Raw genomic sequence first — 20,457 nt, forward strand, 5'->3', positions numbered from 1 at the left:
CTTGTGAGCCCGTTCATATAGGTCAGCTAGGCTCTGTGGCCTATTGTCTATGAACGAAAACTGTACGTGGTCGTTCTGTACCCTCATGATGAAGGCATCTATTGCCCATTGATCTTCTAAGTTTTTTGTTTTAAGTGTAGCCGCGTGGAACCTCTTTATGTAGTCTTAAAGGGACACACCCTCTCACTGTTTCGCCAACATCAGCCTTATGGATGTATTAATAATTACTTGGTGGGCTTGAAATCTTCCCAATAACATTTGCCCCAGTTGTGAGAAGTTACAAATTAAGCCTTGTGGAAGAGAGAGATACCAGTCATTGGCACTTGCTTTCAACATCGTAGAGAAGGTCTTGCATTTGGTTGCGTTTGATGCCCCAACACGTTCATATAGTTATTGTACTGCATTAGATGGGCTCGTAGATCCCTTTTTCCCTTAAACATGTCCTTAAGCACCTTTAAGTAGTGGGGCAAGCTTACTGCTGCTGTAATACCCCGAAAATTACTACAGTAAGAAAGTATATTATGACATATTAATTCAAGAAAGGATTAAATTACAAAAGTGAGAAAAATTTTGTTGCCCAATAGTAAATACTCAAAATTTGAAGGGTTAAACTGTAAATAAAAAAGTTGAAGGACTAATAGTGTAAATATTTTAAGGGTAGAATGATCTAGAAACTAAGGAAAATGGATGAATTAGGACCAAATTAAAAAGGTGAAGAATTTTGAAGGACTAAATCACAATTTTACCAAATTAAGTGATGACTCAATGATGGAATTTAAAAAGACCATAAAGGGCAAAATGGTCAATTAGAAGAGAGAGAAATCTAGAAGGCAATGATGATGTTGGTGATATTTTAGGTTAATTAATTAAATAAATATTAGTTTATTAATATTTTAATGAGATATTTTATTATTTTATTATTATTGTATTAATATATAAGAAGAGAAAGATGAAGAATTATCATCATCTTTCCCATGCACCAAAATGAGAAAAAGAAGAAAAAGAAAGAAAGTTTTCTTTTCTTTACAATTTGGTCATTTCACCAAATACTCACCATTTTCACTTAGAAATCAAAAGAATTTCCATATCCATCAAGAGAGAAAGATAACAAGGAGACTATGGGGAGCTAGAATATCAAGTTAGATTCAAGAAATAGAAGTTGAAGGAGAGAGAAAATCAAGTTAAAGGTTGAAACTAATAGGACAAGGTAAGAACATCAAGATTTCAATATATTTTTAAGTTTGATATTATTGAAAACGCATAGAAATGATGTTATAGTAGAGTTTTCTTATATAAGGTCTTATGTTCTTAATATATTACTGAAGGGAAATAAGTGAAAGTGATGAGAAATATTATAGAGAAAGGGAATAAGAGAGTTATAAACTTAGTAATTAACATCTTGCACTAAAACAGTTTTGGACAACTGTAGTAGGTTAACTTTGAAAAATTACCATAAATTGTGGAGATCGAATTAAAGGATAAACAAAATATGGAATTAAATCTTATTGAGTCTAGTTTCTTATAGAAGAAACGGTGTAAGTAGTGATGTAAGGGCCCATTTTTGCCCGGCCCGAGCCTAAGTATTAAAACCTAGAAGTATATATATAATAAATAAAATGTTCAGCTTTTTATTAATAGTAGGCCCAAAATAGCCAAATCCAAATTACCCAATAACACAGTCCAGTCTCTTTTACATTAGCAGGCCTAAATCCAAGTAGGCCCAAATGCCTATAACCAAAACACTAAACCCGATTGGCCCAGTTACAGTGGCCCGATACCTAACCCAAAACCTAACTCGGCCCAACCCAACACCAAAATGAATCAGAAACCCTAGGCGAGAACGCGGCATCCGGTACTAAGACAATTGCCCTCGCACGTGCGCCACCGCCACACGCGTTGCGCCATGCCACGTCCACCATCTCCGTATGCTAGCTGTACGTCGTACCTGCGAATGCAAACAAAACACAGCAGAGAGCAAACCAACGAGCTTTTTTATTTTTATTTTTATTTTTCTCGAGTTTTTAGATTCTTTGTTAAAAAAGAAAGATATAAGAACCAAAAGGGATTGTATTTTTTTCCCCTTACGCATTTAATATACAAGAACTCGAGAATACAAAAAATCAAAAAAAGAAAAGTGATTCTCGGGGATTTCATTCCTCTCTATTTCGCTGCTTACTTAGTTCCTTTCTTGGCTTTTGGTATCTAGTTTTTATGTTCATCAATAGTTGTTTAAAAGAGAAATATTAGCAGTAAAGGGAGGGAAACGTACCTGGTAGCGCGATCTTGCCCTCTTCGCAGTCATCGAAGAATGGGCTAGGTTCGAAAGTCGTCTGAATGCCCTCAATGCACAAAACGGTGCAGGGTTTTTGCTTTAGTTCAGGTTTTGTTTTGATGTAGGTGATAGTTTTTTAGGGTTTATTTTAGTTTTAACTGCAGGATTTAAAACGTCGCCGTTCAGAGCCCATACAATGGCACTAAAACGGTGTCGTTCGATGGCCCGACCCAGGCGGTGACCCGATCCGGGTAGGATCCGCGTCCTCTGGTTGGTTGGTCTATTTTCCTAATAGGTCCTTCGGAGTTCAATGGGATTATGATTCAATTTTCTTTATTTGTTTGCAATTTGTACCTTACATTTAATTCGGTATTCATTTAGGTCCTAGTTCAAACGGTGCTGTTTCTGTGATTCGATTTGGATCATCTCCATGGTTGTGTATAATTACTGATTCGGTTCTTCATGTTTGAAATAAATTTTAATTTAATACTAATTTAGTTTTCTTTCTTAAAATTCAATGTTTTGATACTATATTCATCTATTATTTTTACACTATTTTTTATTGGTTTAATATTATTTTTAAGCTTATTATTAGTATGATTTCTAAGATGCGATGCTTTATTCTTGTAAAATTATTATCAATATGTTTTAAATTTACTAACCTTTTCAAAATCTTTATATACTTTTATTTTTCAAATTATTATTAATTTTAATTTTATATATTACTCTATATATCTTAACAATACATTTTAGAGTATAATTCAACATTTTGTTTTTACAATGATAGTATCTGATTATTATATGTATAATTTATATGGAATTATTTTAATATATATATATGTGTGTGTGTGTGTGTGTGTAAAATGTGTCATAACTTGTAGCTTATAAAATTCTATTCTATGTTTTAAAATTTTATTCATTTCTATTATTTTAATTGGTTTACTTATGATTAAATTATTTTATATTAATTATTCATTTGGCTATTTGTAAGATTGATTATTAGTTTATTTGATTATTAATGTTGATACATTATATGTTTGGTTGCTCCATATTGTAAATTTAGTTGGCTATTCATCATTTGCTTTATGTATTGTTATTCAATTATATTATTTGTAAGAATTGCATTTCATTAAAATATTATAATGGTCTTATTTCAAAACTCCTAAAAAAGGCTTGGTATTCATAAGTTTTCGAGAGAATTGAGCCCTAACTTACTGAGCTTCAATTCTTCTCGATGAACTAGATAATCAAGTGTTCATTTTATTAAAACCTTACAATCATTTAAATAAAATTCTTTAGATTTCAAAATGTTGGATCCTAACTTACTGGGTACTATATTTTGTTATCTCGTTTTTAAAATAAAGGCAATATTTGATGTTTAAGAATTTTGAGAAATCGAACCCTAACTTACTGGATGACGCACTGGCTATTCTAGCCTCGATGATTAAGGTGAACAAGTTAGAAATCATGAAGCCTATTTAGATGAGCATATATGAAGTTCCGGCTTATTGCTACAGTATTGAAGATGAGGAAAAAGATGATCACCCTTGGTATCAGAGTATACTACAGTATGTGAAGAATCGAAACTATCCTGATCAAGTGACAGAAAACGACAAGAGAACGCTGAGAAGAATAGCCATTGAGTATGTCTTAGATGGGGAAGTGTTGTACAAAAGAGGGAAAGATCAAGTGCTGTTAAGATGTGTAGATGCCATGGAGGCTAGAAAGGTCCTGGAGAAAGTCCATGAGGGCATTTGCGGAACCCATGCAAATGGTTTTACAATGGCCGGACAAATCATGAGATTTGGATACCATTGGTCTACTATAGAAGGGGACTGCATTAGCTATGCCAAGAAGTGTCATAAATGTTATATTTATGGAGATAAGATACATGTACCTCCCTCACATCTGCACGCTATGACTGCTCCGTGGCCGTTCTCCATGTGGGGCATGGATGTTATTGAGCCAATATCACCAAAGGCTTCGAATGGGCATCGTTTCATCTTTGTGGTCATTGATTTCTTTACCAAATGGGTGGAAGCTACTTCATATGCAAATGTCACAAAATCGACGGTTAGTAAATTCTTGAAAAATGAGATCATTTGTCGATATGGAATGTGATACGAGCCAAGGAGGTACACTCAAGGGGTTGTTTTTCCTAGTGGTCCAATTACTCGAAGCAAGGCACGACAATTAAAATTAAAGATGAATGCTTTTGTCCAAGACTTTGTTGCTACAAATTTAATTCATCATGTTCGTGACATTGACAAATACGAGAATGCAATTCACTGGACCAATCTTGGAATAGTGAAAGCCCATAAATTGGTGGATTAATCTTTTATGTATATTATTATTATTTACTTAATTCTCATTGGTTGGGACACATCATTTATGAGTTAAATAATTTTATTGGTTAGGTTATTATTTATTTATTTTCTTAGATAATTTTAAAGAGTTTTATTAGGATTCAATTACTCTTTAAAGAGTTTTTATTAGGATTCAATTACTCTTGAAAGAGTTTTATTAGGATTCAATTACTCTTGTAATTTGCCTATAAATAGGCTTGTTTTCTACACATTGAGGGGAGAATAAAAAGAAGAGTATTTGTTTTCTTTCAAATTTGTGTGAGGCAAATTTTTGGGAGTAGAGTGATTCTTCTCTTGCTATTTAGTTTGGAGTTTGTTACTTTCGAGGGTATTTCGGAGTTGCAAATATTCAAATTTCTTTCCCGTTCATCGGTGTTTCTAGAGGTTATTCTTCTAGGGGTTTCGTAGGGAGCCACTCAATCATTGGCGTTTTTGGTTACAAGTTAACCAAGGGTTCCATAGGGCAAATCTATCCTTTTTATTATTTATTTATTTATTATTATTTTAACTAATTTTATTTATTCTCGTTTTATTTCTAATTTGTGTTTCTCTTGTGTCTAGATCCGGGATTACGCATCAGAATGCCTGAAAGAATCATATCCGACAATGCGTTGAATTTGAATAATAACATAATAGCGGAGGTTTGTAGTCAGTTCAAGATCAGTCACCATAACTCGTCCCAATATTGCCCAAAAATGAATGGTGCAGTGGAGGCGGCCAATAAGAATATTAAGAGAATTGTGGGAAAAATGACTGAAACCTACAAGGATTGGCATGAAAAGCTATCATTTGCTATCTTAGCTTACCGAACATCTGTTAGGACCTCTACTTGGGCAACATCCTTTTCTCTAGTTTATGGGATGAAAGTTGTTTTACCCATTGAAGTGGAGATTCATTCTATTCGGGTATTAGCTGAATTGAAATTGGATGAGGCAGAATGGGTTCAGTCTCGATACGACCAGTTGAACTTAATAGAAGGGAAAAGGTTAAGAGCCATCCAACATGGTCAAATGTATCAAAAATGGATGATGCGAGCCTATAACAAAAAAGGTTCGTCCCATAGAATTTCACGAAGGGGATCTGGGGTTGAAGAAAATTCTCCCTATACAAAAAGACTTTAGAGGAAAATGAATGCCAAATTGGGAGGGTCCTTATGTAGTAAAGAATGACTTTTCTGGTGGAGCTTTGATTCTAAGTGAGATGGATGGAAAAAACTTGCCAAATCCTGTAAACTCAGACTCAGTCAAGAAATACTTCACTTGAAGGAAAGGGATCAAAGTGAAAACCCGTAAAGGGCGCTTTGATTCCTAAAAAAAATGATGATGAAAAAGTAAAAATGGAGAGGCTAAGGGGAAAGCCCGCAAAGGGCACTTTAGGCCAAAGGGGATTTGAGTTGAAAACCGGAAAAGGACGGCTCAAATATTGATTAGAATGGGGCATGAAGTATTTAGAGCAGCTTGTATCTTGATCAGATCGGGGCGTGTGGCAATCTTGCTATGCCTGAATCAACAGGAAGGGATAGGCGACATCTTGGGGCATCGACAAAGTACTGTAGATCTCCTAAACACATGTCAAACTCAGAATGACCTTTAGAAAGCTTGTACAGAGAAGTTCAAGCTTCGATATCTGGGGCACCCAATTCTCCTATTATTTATATTGAATTTTTTGTTCTTGAAATACTTCTTTTCTTTTCCAAGATATACATTTCCAATAAACTTCTTTATTATTCTTCTTTACTATTTGTGATAATTTATTCATTCTGAGTTATGCCCAGAACTAAATTTATCCTTATCCATTGCTATGACCATTTTTGCAAGTGTGTTGCATTGGAATAATGATTAATGGACTAATAAAACTTTCATAAAGGAAGTTTTGCATATTACACTTAAAATTTTCTAAATAATATAGGAACCTGAAACAAGACTATTGTTTAGAACATACCAAATTCAAAGGTTGAATATTTGAAAAGGGAAAGTCTAAATTTGGACTTTCTCTTTGGATTTTGTTGTCGAATGCATTAATTAACAAGATGCCATAAACAAGCAAGCAATGATCATAAAGCAATAGGAAGAGGTTACCTCAGAGAAGAGAGCCTTCATTTGCGCACGAGTCTTTAGTATGACACCCTGGAAATGGCATAAGGGGACCAGAAAGGTTAAGATCATTGAATTGTGATAAGAGAAAATTGTGATAAAAACCACATATATTTCTACCCTCGGGTTGTAGTGGGAGAATGATGGTACATTTTTGCACCTCAATGGATTAAACTTTAAGATCTACAGTAGGGGGCAACCTGACTAGATGTTTTCAGAAAAGCCGATCAAGCGAGAAGGCGTTGTAGCACGTCAGTCACAAAGCCTTAATAAATTTCAATTAATGACAACCTAAGCGGGATCATTCTCGAAAAAATAAAACTTCGCATTCATGCAAACACTATTCACATGTCTAGTTAGGAGCATTTGATTCATTTTGATCATGCCATCCTAATCATTAGGCATAATTAGGTTCATTATACAGGTCATGTTCCCCAGAGAACAGATCTGGGAAATTACAAATCTTGTCTCTCTAAGCAATAGTAAAGCAGATCGAAGACAGCAAATCTCATCTTCAAGTGTAAGGAAACAGATTTAACCTACAGGTCTTATCTCCCTGAGATTACAGCGGATTAAACCGAAGAATTCCTAATTGGAAATAGCGAATCTTATCTCTCTGAAGTTACATTAGAGTAGATCGCATCAGAATGAAGCCAGAAATCTTATCTCTCTGAGATTACAGCGGAGCAGATTGAAGCTAGTAATCCTATCTCCCTGAGATTACAGTGGAGCGAATTAAAATAAAGGATCTTATCTCTCTGAAGTTACAGTGGAGTAGATCACATCAGATTGAAGCCAGAAATCCTATCTCCCCGAGATTACAGCGGAGCAAATTGAAGCTAGTAATCATATCTCCCTGAGATTACAGTGGAGCAGATTAAAATAAAGGATCTTATCTCTCTGAAGTTACAGTAGAGTAGATCGCATCAGATTGAAGCCAGAAATCTTATCTCCCTAAGATTATAGCGGAGCAGATTGAAGCTAGTAATCCTATCTCCCTGAGATTACAGTGGAGCAGATTAAAATAAAGGATCTTATCTCTCTGAAGTTACAGTAGAGCAGATCGCATCAGATTGAGGCCAGAAATCTTATCTCCTTGAGATTCCAGCAGAGCAGATTGAAGCCCGTAATCCTATCTCCTTGAGATCACAGTAGAGCGGATTAAAGTAAAGGATCTTATCTTTCTGAAGTTACAGTTGAGTAGATCGCATCAGGTCTTATCTCCCTAAGATTACAGCGGAGCAGATTGAAGCCAGTAATCCTATCTCCCTGAGATTACAGTGGAGCGGATTAAAGTAAAGGATCTTATCTTTCTGAAGTTACAGTTGAGTAGATCGCATCAGGTTTTATCTCCCTGAGATTACAGTAGAATAGACCAAAAAATTACAGATCTTATCTCTCAAGCGGTGCAGTGGAGTAGATTAAAGCCACATCGGTGAATCTGGCTTCCTCGATACTACAGTTAAAAAGATTAAAGCCACAAAGGTGAATCTTACTTCCCTGGCGGTGCAGTTAAAAAGATTGAACCTACTATGGCGAATCTTACTTCCCAAAAGTTACGAGTTACAAATCCTACCTCCCTGATATTGCAGTGGAGTGGATCAAAGTACCAATTCCTGTACCTCTGAAGATGCAGTAGGATGGAATGTGGCAACTGGTCGAAGAATAGAACTACCAAGATCTAGCACAACGGGGCAAATTTGGCCTTTCTTAGTCTTTGCTTCATTCCCGTTACACGACAATGAGCAAAGAGGGGTAGCTGTAAGGGCCCATTTTTGCCCGGCCCGAGCCCAAGTATTAAAACCAAGAAATATATATATAATAAATAAACTGTTCATCTTTTTATTAATAGTAAGCCCAAAATAGCCCAATCCAAATTACCCAATAACACAGTCCAGTCTCTTTTACATTAGCAGGCCTAAATCCAAGTAGGCCCAAATTCCTATAACCAGAACACTAAACCCGATTGCCCAGTTACAGTGGCCCGATACCTAACCCAAAACCTAACTCGGCCCAACCCAACACCAAAGAGAATCAGAAACCCTAGGGCAGCAACGCAGCATCCAGCGCTGCAGCAATTGCCCTCGCACGTGCGCCACCGCCACACGCGTTGCGCCATGCCACGTCCACCATCTCCGTACGCTAGCTGTACGTCGTACCTGCGAATGCAAACAAAACACAGCAGAGAGCAAACCAACGAGATTTTTTATTTTTATTTTTATTTTTCTCGAGTTTTTAGATTCTTTGTTAAAAAAGAAAGATATAAGAACCAAAAGGGATTGTATTTTTTTCCCCTTACGCATTTAATATACAAGAACTCGAGAATACAAAAAATCAAAAAAAGAAAGGTGATTCTCGGGGATTTCATTCCTCTCTATTTCGCTGCTTACTTAGTTCCTTTCTTGGCTTTTGGTATCTAGTTTTTATGTTCATCAATAGTTGTTTAAAAGAGAAATATTAGCAGTAAAGGGAGGGAAACGTACCTGGTAGCGCGATCTTGCCCTCTTCGCAGTCATCGAAAAATGGGCTAGGTTCGAAAGTCGTCTGAATGCCCTCAATGCACAAAACGGTGCAGGGTTTTTGCTTTAGTTCAGGTTTTGTTTTGATGTAGGTGATAGTTTTTTAGGGTTTATTTTAGTTTTAACTGCAGGATTTAAAACGTCGCTGTTCAGAGCCCATACAATGGCACTAAAAGCGGTGTCGATTCGATGGTCTGACCAGTGGTGACCCGATCCGGTAGGATCCGCGTCCTCTGGTTGGTTGGTCTATTTTCCTAATAGGTCCTTTGAGTTCAATGGGATTATGATTCAATTTTCTTTATTTGTTTGCAATTTGTACCTTACATTTAATTCGGTATTCATTTAGGTCCTAGTTCAAGCGGTCTTTGTTTCGTGATTCGATTTGGGTCATCTCCATGGTTGTGTATAATTCTTGATTCGGTTCTTCATGTTTGAAATAAATTTTAATTTAATACTAATTTAGTTTTCTTTCTTAAAATTCAATGTTTTGATACTATATTCATATATTATTTTTACACTATTTTTATTATTGGTTTAATATTATTTTAAGCTTATTATTAGTATGATTTCTAAGATGCGATGCTTTATTCTTGTAAAATTATTATCAATATGTTTTAAATTTACTAACCTTTTCAAAATCTTTATATACTTTTATTTTTCAAATTATTATTAATTTTAATTTTATATATTACTCTATATATCTTAACAATACATTTTAGAGTATAATTCAACATTTTGTTTTTACAATGATAGTATACGATTATTATATGTATAATTTATATGAAATTATTTTAATATATATATATGTGTGTGTGTGTGTGTGTAAAATGTGTCATAACTTGTAGCTTATAAAATTCTATTCTATGTTTTAAAAATTTTATTCATTTCTATTATTTTAATTGGTTTACTTATGATTAAATTATTTTATATTAATTATTAATTTGGCTATTTGTAAGATTGATTATTAGTTTATTTGATTATTAATGTTGATACATTATATGTTTGGTTGCTCCATATTGTAAATTTAGTTGGCTATTCATCATTTGCTTTATGTATTGTTATTCAATTATATTATTTGTAAGAATTGCATTTCATTAAAATATTATAATGGTCTTATTTCAAAACTCCTAAAAAAGGTTTGGTATTCATAAGTTTTCGAGAGAATTGAGCCCTAACTTACTGAGCTTCAATTCTTCTCGATGAACTAGATAATCAAGTGTTCATTTTATTAAAACCTTACAATCATTTAAATAAAATTCTTTAGATTTCAAAATGTTGGATCCTAACTTACTGGGTACTATATTTTGTTATCTCGTTTTTAAAATAAAGGCAATATTTGATGTTTAAGAATTTTGAGAAATCGAACCCTAACTTACTGGATTCTAATTTCTCGATTGACTAAAATCATCAAATATCCTTTTTAAAACGTGTTAATTTTTTTAGAAAGGGACAAACTTATTCGAAATGTTACACTCTAAGTTACTGAGTGTGGCAATCTATTCCTTTGAAATAAGAGAGCTTTATAATCCAATTCAAGATAAAAGGATCGTATTTTAAAATCTTTTCAAAATTTCGACATTAAGATATTGAACAATCAATTCGGTACCAATTTTGGGCGTCACGAGGGTGCTAACCCTTCTCGTGCGTAATCGACTCCCGAACCTGTTTTCTCAAAATTCGCAGACTTAAAATTATTTTCAAGGTGATATGATCACACCTCAATAAAAGATCGGTGGCGACTCCCAATTTTGATTTTTAAGTCGACAACTAAATTTTTATTTTTTTTTAAAATGGTTTCGACAAATGAAATTGTAAATCATGATATATAATAAATTTTGTGAGACAAGGTCAGAATGAATTCGGGTTCCCCTATTCTGAATTTGGAAAATCATTAAAAATTGTCTAAAAATAATTGTGGGTTAGAATTTATATGTTTAAAATTATCAATGAGTCTATTTTCAATAGAAACAAGCGGGAACATCATCCGAATCCCGTACAAAGAGATAATTAATTTTTAGTGAAGAGGGGTTGAAACTGTCAAACAACAAAATAAGGATGACTTTAAAGAATAAACTGTACTTATTGGCTAAACCATAAATTCTGAAAATTTTATGGTAAGATGATATGTGAGTCTAGTTTCATAAAAATTTAGCGGATATTAATTTTGAGTTCTGTAGCTCAAGATATAAATAATTTAGTGACTATGACTCAAGTGGACAGCTTTGAATGAACATATAAATAAATAGTAAAATTATAGATAATGTTACATATAAGCATGTTATATACATTAAGGATGTGGAATGGAGAGGAGGAGGAAAATATATGATTATTCAACTAGCATGAGTTTTCATTAAAATGACTAATTTGCATGTTTTAGGTTCAGGACTAAATTGAATAAAAGTAAAATTTTAAGGGTAATTTTGTAAAAATGTCAAAAAGTGACAAAATTGCATGAAATGAATTGTTTTATCATTTAAATTAATAAATTGAATTAAATATTAATTTAGATCAAGATTGGGTAGAAATTGAGGAAAATAAAAATTACCAAAATGTCACCGAATTATGGTATTTACGCAATTTAACCTAGTAAGTTCGTATGAACTATATTCGTATAATTTTAATTAAAGTGAATGTTATTTGGTGATGAATATTATATAAATATGTGTTTTATTATTGGAATTGAATTATTATTGGTAATATGTATAATTATTAGATGCATTGAAATGATTATCGGAAACTTGATTGGGTTGGAAGCTTGTCGGAGATGTACCACACTATCCATTGGTACTATCGGTAATTTTGGATGATTTGATCCTAGTTATAATGGTATGTATAAGTTAAATTGGCCAACGTTATCTCATTAATGTTTTGATTTTGATTGGTTATAAATATGAATGCTTGATGAAATGAAATGTCTGTAAATTAATTTGTAAACTCTAGTAATACTTTATAACTTTATTCTGGTGATGGATACGGGTTAGGGGTGTTACAGCTGTGATTTTGGGAGCTAGCTGGTTGTTAGAACAGAATAACCAGTCCATGTCTTGCGACTTAGGGTGCAAGGCCCGTACATCACAACGAAGCTCATCCATATTATTTATCCACTCCTTCACCTGAGTGCTCGGGGCTTCATCTTGGGTGGCGACATTTCTCTGGGATCCTAAGTTGTTAGCATATACCTTTTGACGTAGTTCCTCATTCAGCATTAGTAACTCATGTTGAAAGGCATGTTGTTCTACAAATCGTGCTTCTTGCACCGCCATCTGTTCCCTCATGAATTTCATATGTTCTTGGAGGGCCAGGAGCTGTGGCGGAGGTGGTTCTTGGTTGAAGGAAGAGGGTATTCTCTAACCCAAGAAGAGATTAAGGTCTAGAGAAGGAGAAGACCTCTGATAGATTGCGTTGTCGTGGTTTTTGGGTCTATTAACGAACCAGGCGTTAAACTAGCCTGTCTCGTCATGTCGGAGGTTGGGACTCGATGCTCCTATCTAATCGGAGGAGGGGATAGATAGAAAGGTCTCGTTATGATGAGTCATTTTTTTTGCTTTAAGTTGAAGAGAACTAAATCAAACTGGAGAGAATTTGCTGGTCGGAAGTAGTCCGCACTCACCACACAAATTGCTGAGCAATATTTTCTCGTATCGTATTAAAGGAAACACAGGGGGTTCCATGGACATGCAGAAGAGAAATGCTATCCCACTTAGACTAAGACATAACTTTAACTTTGACTTGTTCAAATAACAATTAAGGTAAAACAGGGTTAGGAGCAATGATTCTCTTTATGATAAACAGATCTCTTTTGCAAGTTCGTTATTACGGGTAGTTCCTACAAAGGATATGACTAATGACGTATACAATACTTGAATTCTCGATGTAGATGCTACATAGTTGGTTCTCATCATTCAAAGACTACAAGTGTAATAGGAGTATCCGTCGACAAAAGGATCACTCTGAGATGATCATCTCATAACTATGGAAAACGAATCAAATCAGATGGTTATATTTCTTAATCTTTTCGACTTGCTCCTACAGAACTAAGGTCGAAAAGATTGAGAAAAATCAGTCATTCACAACCACTGATGAAGGATCCCTCGAAATTTTAAAGATTAGCAATCCGTTTTAGAAATCAAATGGGCTCGATCTTATACATACGCAAGGAAGGTAATCAAAAAAAATGAAAAAGATAAGTTCTTCTTTACTTTTATCACTGTGAGAAGAAAGTCTCATGCACGGTTTTAAATGAGAGAAAGAAGTGAGGAATCCTCTTTTCGACTCTGACTCTCCCACTCCAGTCGTTGTTTTTCTTTCTGTTACTTCAAAAGTAGCTGATTCGACTTCAGCCACTCGAATTTTCGATATTTCTTTTTATTTCTCATAAAATGAATGGCATCTTCTTCTGGAAATCCTAGCTATTCTTAGCATGATATTGGGATACATGTTCCTACTACTATTATTATAGCTCATAATAGGGCCCACTATTTTATCTCGGCCTTTGGGCCGATGGTGCTGACATTCCCTATCCTTGGCACTGACATTCTTTAGGCCTCATTTGGCTTATTGGACGCTTACCTACGAAGCACGCAGTCCTTTTTTTATCTTGGGACTGACTCCCCTGGCGAACCTTGCACCTGCCAGTCACGAGCGGGGATCCCTTGCAAGGTTTACGATCCCTTTCGCGGACATAGGTTGTACCTCGTCCTTGTAAGGTTTACGCTAGTTCCTCTTGCGGGCTTTTTGCGCGAGCTACCTTTGCAAATATCTAGCATCCCGCGAGGTTCTAAGCTGACTATGTCTGTAGGCGAACATTCTTCTTCTAGGTCGAGTTCATCCGGGTCGGAGATTCGGATCGGTCACTTGGGCTGTCAGTTCCCAAATTCTAACAAATATCATCCATTTTTCTGTTAAAAACTGATGTGGCTGACGAAAAAACCAGATAATTACATATGACATGTACGTTACCTTATGCTGATGCACAATGACTAGTTTTATAATAAAAAAATGGAACTTTTAACATATAGGCCAATTTGCTATTTGATCAAATGTACATGAATTAATTTGCTTATTTCTTTAGTAGAAGAAATAAAATGTAATCTAACTCTTAGTATAAGAACCTCCATGGTACTTTAACGAAATACTACTAAAAAGATTGATAAAAAACTTGTATTAAAAAATAATTTTAAAATTTTTCAAAAAGAATACTTGGTAAAAATTGAAAAAGGTGGGCAGCCAAGATGAAACCAAGAAGTGGGCTCCATTGCCAACCTGGTTGGTTTTGAACTAAATGATGCAATCTCTAATTATTGTCTCCAAGGCAGCTGCGCTATGTATATTATTGCTATTCTTTTTTTCCATTTATTTATTTATTTGTAAGTACGAGCTTCTCTCTTTTGTATCAATGCAGATTCCTAGTGTTTGAGGCTTTATATTCGAATTTATTTTTTTTTTAAAATACAAAATATGCTTTTAAATATATAAAAATTATATTTAACTATTATCTCAAATCCTGAATGATGGATTATTCTTTCTAATGCCATCTCCTTATTTAATTTGTTTTTAGTTAAAATGAGAAGAAAAAGGCAGATGATGCAAAATTATTTGTGGTTAATAAAGGAAAATTATTTTACCCTAATCATCATATCTTCATGATTACTCTGATCTACCCTGGATCCTCTTGTTCTCTTCCCACTTGCATTTTGGAGTTGACGATTTATATTTGGAAATTTATATCATATATATTAAGAATTAGATTGTATTTTGTTTTGTCTAAATTTTATTATTAAAATAACTTATTAAAATGTGTAATTTTTCGTGCTAATAAAATAATGTCACATCATCGCTTTTAAAAACATATAAATATTATTCTACATTCAATCGATACGATATCATCTCTAATTTAATTTAACTTTAATTAAAATTTTGAGGAGAAAATATTAAAACTATACGAAAAATAAATAAAATTTGAAAACCTAAAATCAAACATTAAAAATCTAGAAAAACACAATAGTAAAAAGAGAGAGTAAAATTTGAATAAAAATTAAAAAGAAAAATTACCCACCTAGAAATTAAAAGAATTAAAAATGACTGTATAAAAATAAAACAGAATTTGAAAGCAAAGAAATAAAAGAGGATTAAATTTAAAAAGTATAAAAGAAGAAAACATATTTATTTATTAAAATTTTAATTTATTAGAAAATGTTAAATATGAATAAATGTAGAATAAGATTTGTATACTTTTATATTTATATTTTAAGACATTTTAAAATAAATTATTCCCATAAAAAGTATATTATAAAAGAAAAGAAATGCAAGGGAAAAAGATGAGTTATTGTACATTTTTTCCAATGATATTTGAACCCCAAATTAACATGATAATTGAAGATGTGAATTTTCGATAATCATATCTTTAATTCTGATGAAATAAATGTATTGTGGCCATCCTAAATTATTAACCGTACCGATTTAAGGTTCTCATGTATAGATCATTTCGATAATTAAAATTTTCCAAATTATTTGAGGAAAAAGCCGACTTCTAACTCTAAATTTTTATGTGGAATGATAACATTAACAACTGATAATCAGAATAATTTTAGTAAAGAAAACAAACATAAAATCACTAAAATTGAATTTAGGCATGGACAAATGTATTACAAAAAAAAAGCCCTCCAATCTGTGTAAAGTTAGATCAACTCAACTTGGGTGGGATTCTGCTGTCAAACAATTCTCAGCAAACCCAAAAAAGCTTTTGTTTTGCTCAAAGGCTCAACTCCCCACGCCATCAAATTTACACAGTGAAGAGTTTAAATAAAAATAATAAATCAATTTAAATAAAACAGTGAGTAGCCGACAGGCCATCTTCATCCCACCTTCAAAATCTCTGTACATGTTTTTATTTCTCTTGTCCATATTATCAAAATTTTAAACCCTCCTTTCTCTCTCACACTCACTGCCCCATACTCTCTCTCTTTCATTTCTTTTCTTTTTCTCTCCCAGACGTTGCAGTTGCAGAGCTTCGCCATTGTTGTCTTGCTTCAAGCTTTTTCAGTTTCTTATTCACACCCTTTTGAGTTTTGCTCTTCAACCATGGCTGCTTTAGTGCTCCCGCTGCTCATCCTGGCCGCCATCACTGGCCGCTCAAGTAAGCTCTTTCCTTGTAAAAAGCCATTTTGTTTTCTCTGTTTGTAGATCTTATCATCTCCTTTTGTCTTTTTTGCCTTTTGGATACTTTTTAATGGAACCTCAAAATATAACTTAAATCATTAAAAATACCTTTTGTTGAATCTTCATGCTTTTGTTTTCTTGTTTTTTTGATTTCCAAACAACACATTTCCTTTTCCAGCTTCAGATTTCACTATTTTACTCCTTATTTATAAAAAAGGAAAAATAATAAAGTCATTTTTCTGTTATTTTCTTCTCTCTTCCCATCACTGAAAAAATGTGAGTTTTTTTTGTTGATAACAGAGATGCCATAAAAACATTCTACAAGTTCAATATTCCATCAAATACACATTAGAAATGGTAAATAAAATTCTCTATTATCACATTTAATAATAACATTCTTATAATCTATACTAAAAGGGTAATGTTGGAAAAATATATATTTTATGTAGAAATATTATATTTTAAAATGAGTGATTATTTATGTTCAAAAAGAAAAATGAGCGATCATTAAAAGAAAAGTGATTTATTAAGGAAATGGTAGTTTTAAAGAACTGCATCACTTTGTTTTTCTATAGAAGAAATATGTTTTTTTATAATAATATTATATAAAATTTTAAATTACATAATTACCCCACGTTTGTTAAAAAAAAATGAATGTAATTTTAAATTATTAAAAAATATTGGAAACATAAAATTGAGAAAAAACGTGTGATGTGGAAATGAACAGGTGGCAACTGGTGTATATGCAAAGATGGTGTAAGTGATACAGTATTGCAGAAGACACTGGACTATGCATGTGGTGCAGGCGCCGACTGTAACCCTATCCACTTGAAGGGATCCTGTTTTAACCCCGACACTGTTAAGGCTCATTGCAGTTACGCCGTTAACAGTTACTTCCAAAGAAAAGGCCAAGCTCAAGGCACTTGTGATTTTTCCGGCACTGCTACCGTTACCACCGCTGACCCCAGTAATTCCCCGACTTTTTCTCCATTTACCATGGCAGTTAAAAAAAAAAACCCCAAATTTACTTATTTTAATTAATTTATTTGCCTTGGTAATTCACAGGCTACACTGGTTGTGCTTTCCCATCTAGTGCCAGGTATCCTACTACTGTCTCTACTTGTTTCTTTTTCATTTGAAATAACAAGAATGAGGTAGTTAAATAATTAAATTAAAATTAAAATTTTTTGAAAGTGCTTATATAATCATTCTTCTTGAATATTTTTAAAATGATTAAAATGCCAAAAATATACTTTAAATAATACAAATATGTACCAATGCACATTGAGTATAATCTTTTAAAAATATATGAAGGGAAGTTTAAAAAATGGAACACACGTTGTATTTTGGACTGTTAAAAGCATTGATCAAAGTTTTGAATCGAAGTTAGCAACGGTAGGATGGTTGGACATGTGGGCCATGAAATATTAATATAATGTTGGTCCACAGTCAAATATTTAATGTAAAGGGGGGGTTTTTTTTTTTTTAATCAAAGTAGGACCACCACCACCTAAGGAGTAACAAAGGTTTGAACGAGAAAGTAAAGATCACTTTATGTTATTGAGATTGTTATTTGACGTGCCTTATATGAGCATTCAACTTTCTATTTTTGGATAAAAGGGATTATTGCTTTTTCGTCCAAATTTATGAGAACTGGAAACAAAAGTATGAGTGTGATATGGTTTTTTAATTACATGAAATAAATTCTAAAGAATTGAATACACCAATGTTAAAATTCTATTGTTCAGACACTCGTACCTGAATTCGAGATTTCTATCCATGTTTTGTCTATATAGCTTGTGAAACATGTTCTGTACCATTGGTTGTATGAATTGTCAATTGTAGTGGGGTGGGTTTTTATTTTATTTTATTGAATCAGTACCGCAGGCACCACCACAACACCAACAACTACACCGTCATCCACCACACCCTCGTCCGTGAACCCAATCAACAACACCCCAACAAGCACAACACCATTTGGTTCGACAACACCTACCGGAATATTGGGAGGAGTTGGTAACGGCTTAGGCCCGTCCGGAACTGGGATCAACCCAGATTACAGTACTGATGGAGGATTTAGGCTGCAATACTGCTTCTCTTCCTATGCAACCCTCTTGATTTCAGGATTGATGTTATTGTGGGGTTAAAAGAAGTTACAAGGGAGCATGTTTTCTGGTCATTCAGTCTTGTTCTCTTCTAGTGTATGGTGTTGTTGATCTATAAGAACATGTTTGCTAAGGGTTTTTTTTTTGGTTATGGATTTTAATCATTTTAAAAGCATGACTTTTATGGGTATGGAATTTTGGTTATCTAGGTTTTATGTACATTTAAATGGAAATTGTTATTTTTAGGAGGATTTGGCACTACAAAATCATCCTCTTATCAGTAATTGGCAGTAGTAATTTCTCCATTTGTTCTTGTTTTAATCACAAATCGAGAAGCTTGCTTGGAAAGTAACGGGTAGGGTTATTATTATTTCTAAAATTTATATCTTTTATGGGTTAAAATTTTAATGAACAGTCGGTTGGGTCTGAATATTTATTTAATTATAAAAAATTAGATTATTAGATATGATTTAACTGGGAAATTTATGTAGCAATATAATAATTACGTGGTTTTGATTGAAATAGTAAAATTGTGAGATTAAAAATTATTTTCAAAATTTCATACGAAGAAATAAAATATCTATTGCTTTGTAAGCAAAAAGGGTTTTCATTGTGTTGAGTTGAGATACGGTTGGAAGATGACATTAGTTTACTAAATTTTTTTTTGATACAATACTTAAAATTACTTATAACATTTCTTCAACCCTTAAATAGGGTTGAAAATAAAATTCAAAACACAAACCATCCATTATACCTGACGATGGGCCGAGCTACTTGCCCAAGTTTGAAGGTCCGTCCGAAATTTAGGATGGTCTAAGCAAAAACATTAGGCCTAAAAGATGGGTTTGAGGGGCTCGGGTATAGACATCAAGGTCAAAACCCGACCCGATTTGTTTTTAAGTTAGTAATGTTTTATGTTATGTTATTTTTATATATTATATAATTTATATGCTACTGTGATGTAAACATTAAAAATTATTAAGGTGGCTATATAATAAATTTTAATAAATAAAAATATATAAAATTATTAAATATTAAATTTAAAATAATATAAATATATATTTTGAAAATATGGGCGGGCCTAAAATGAGTTTGAGTTAACCATTTACAAGTATGAACGGGCCTGAACAAATGTTTAGGCTCATATTTCAAGCTGAGTAGCGCTTGGACAAGTATAAAGTGTGTTAGTATCATGCACAAATTTAACCTGAACCTTGACCTGACTTATGAACTCCTCTACCGTCCATCAACATTTGAACATCACTTAGAAAAAGTGCTGCCAACAAAAATTTGAAGGTTAAAACAAATATTTAGATCTAATTGTTACTGTAATTAAAATTTATTTATTAAACTAATTGGTTTAGTATTTTTTTTAAAAGATTTGAGTTCGATAATGTTAATCATTTAAATTAATTAATGATATTATAAAAGTAGAGAGAGTAAATTATATAAAACACTATTTAAAAAAACAAATTAATCTCAATCTCTTATAATGTAAAAAAAAAGGATAAACATTAAAAATTGGAAAACATGGATATTTTGTGGCTATCTTACTCAAATGACCTAAAAAAATGAAAAACTACAAAAATACCCAGGTTCAAAAACGATCACCCAAATGACCTAAAATAAACAGTAAAATGGGGTTGGAGAGACTCAATGGTTGGCACCACCAAAAAATCTAACACAATCATTGCCCAATGATTGTGTCAGAGGTTAAAAAATTATTTTTTGGGGTGCTGGACGTTGGATGGTCGACACCCATGTATTTTTTTTTCAAACCGTAGCATATTGGTATATTTTTGTACCAGTATTTAAAAAAAAATTTGGGTTGGGAGACTTAAGTGGCCGACACCACTTTACAGCATAATTTTTTTTTTGGATGTTGGCACAGTGATGACCGACACCCCCTTTGTCATATAAAAAAAATTGGGTTGGGGGAAGTAG

The 20,457-nt window shown here is 33.2% G+C and overlaps 1 protein-coding gene across 1 annotated transcript; it reads left to right on the forward strand.

Moving 5' to 3' along the window:
- Positions 1–16,044: 16,044 nt before the first annotated feature.
- LOC105788456 (PLASMODESMATA CALLOSE-BINDING PROTEIN 2) lies at positions 16,045–18,818 on the forward strand. The gene is made up of 4 exons (XM_012615365.2): positions 16,045–16,385; positions 17,136–17,375; positions 17,474–17,507; positions 18,288–18,818. Exons 1-4 carry the CDS (start codon positions 16,331–16,333, stop codon positions 18,553–18,555), a joined length of 597 nt encoding a protein of 198 aa, XP_012470819.1. The 5' UTR covers positions 16,045–16,330; the 3' UTR covers positions 18,556–18,818.
- Positions 18,819–20,457: the final 1,639 nt, after the last annotated feature.

Source organism: Gossypium raimondii, chromosome 2 (assembly GCF_025698545.1).
Source record: "Gossypium raimondii isolate GPD5lz chromosome 2, ASM2569854v1, whole genome shotgun sequence".
Classification (NCBI taxonomy): Eukaryota; Viridiplantae; Streptophyta; class Magnoliopsida; order Malvales; family Malvaceae; genus Gossypium; species Gossypium raimondii.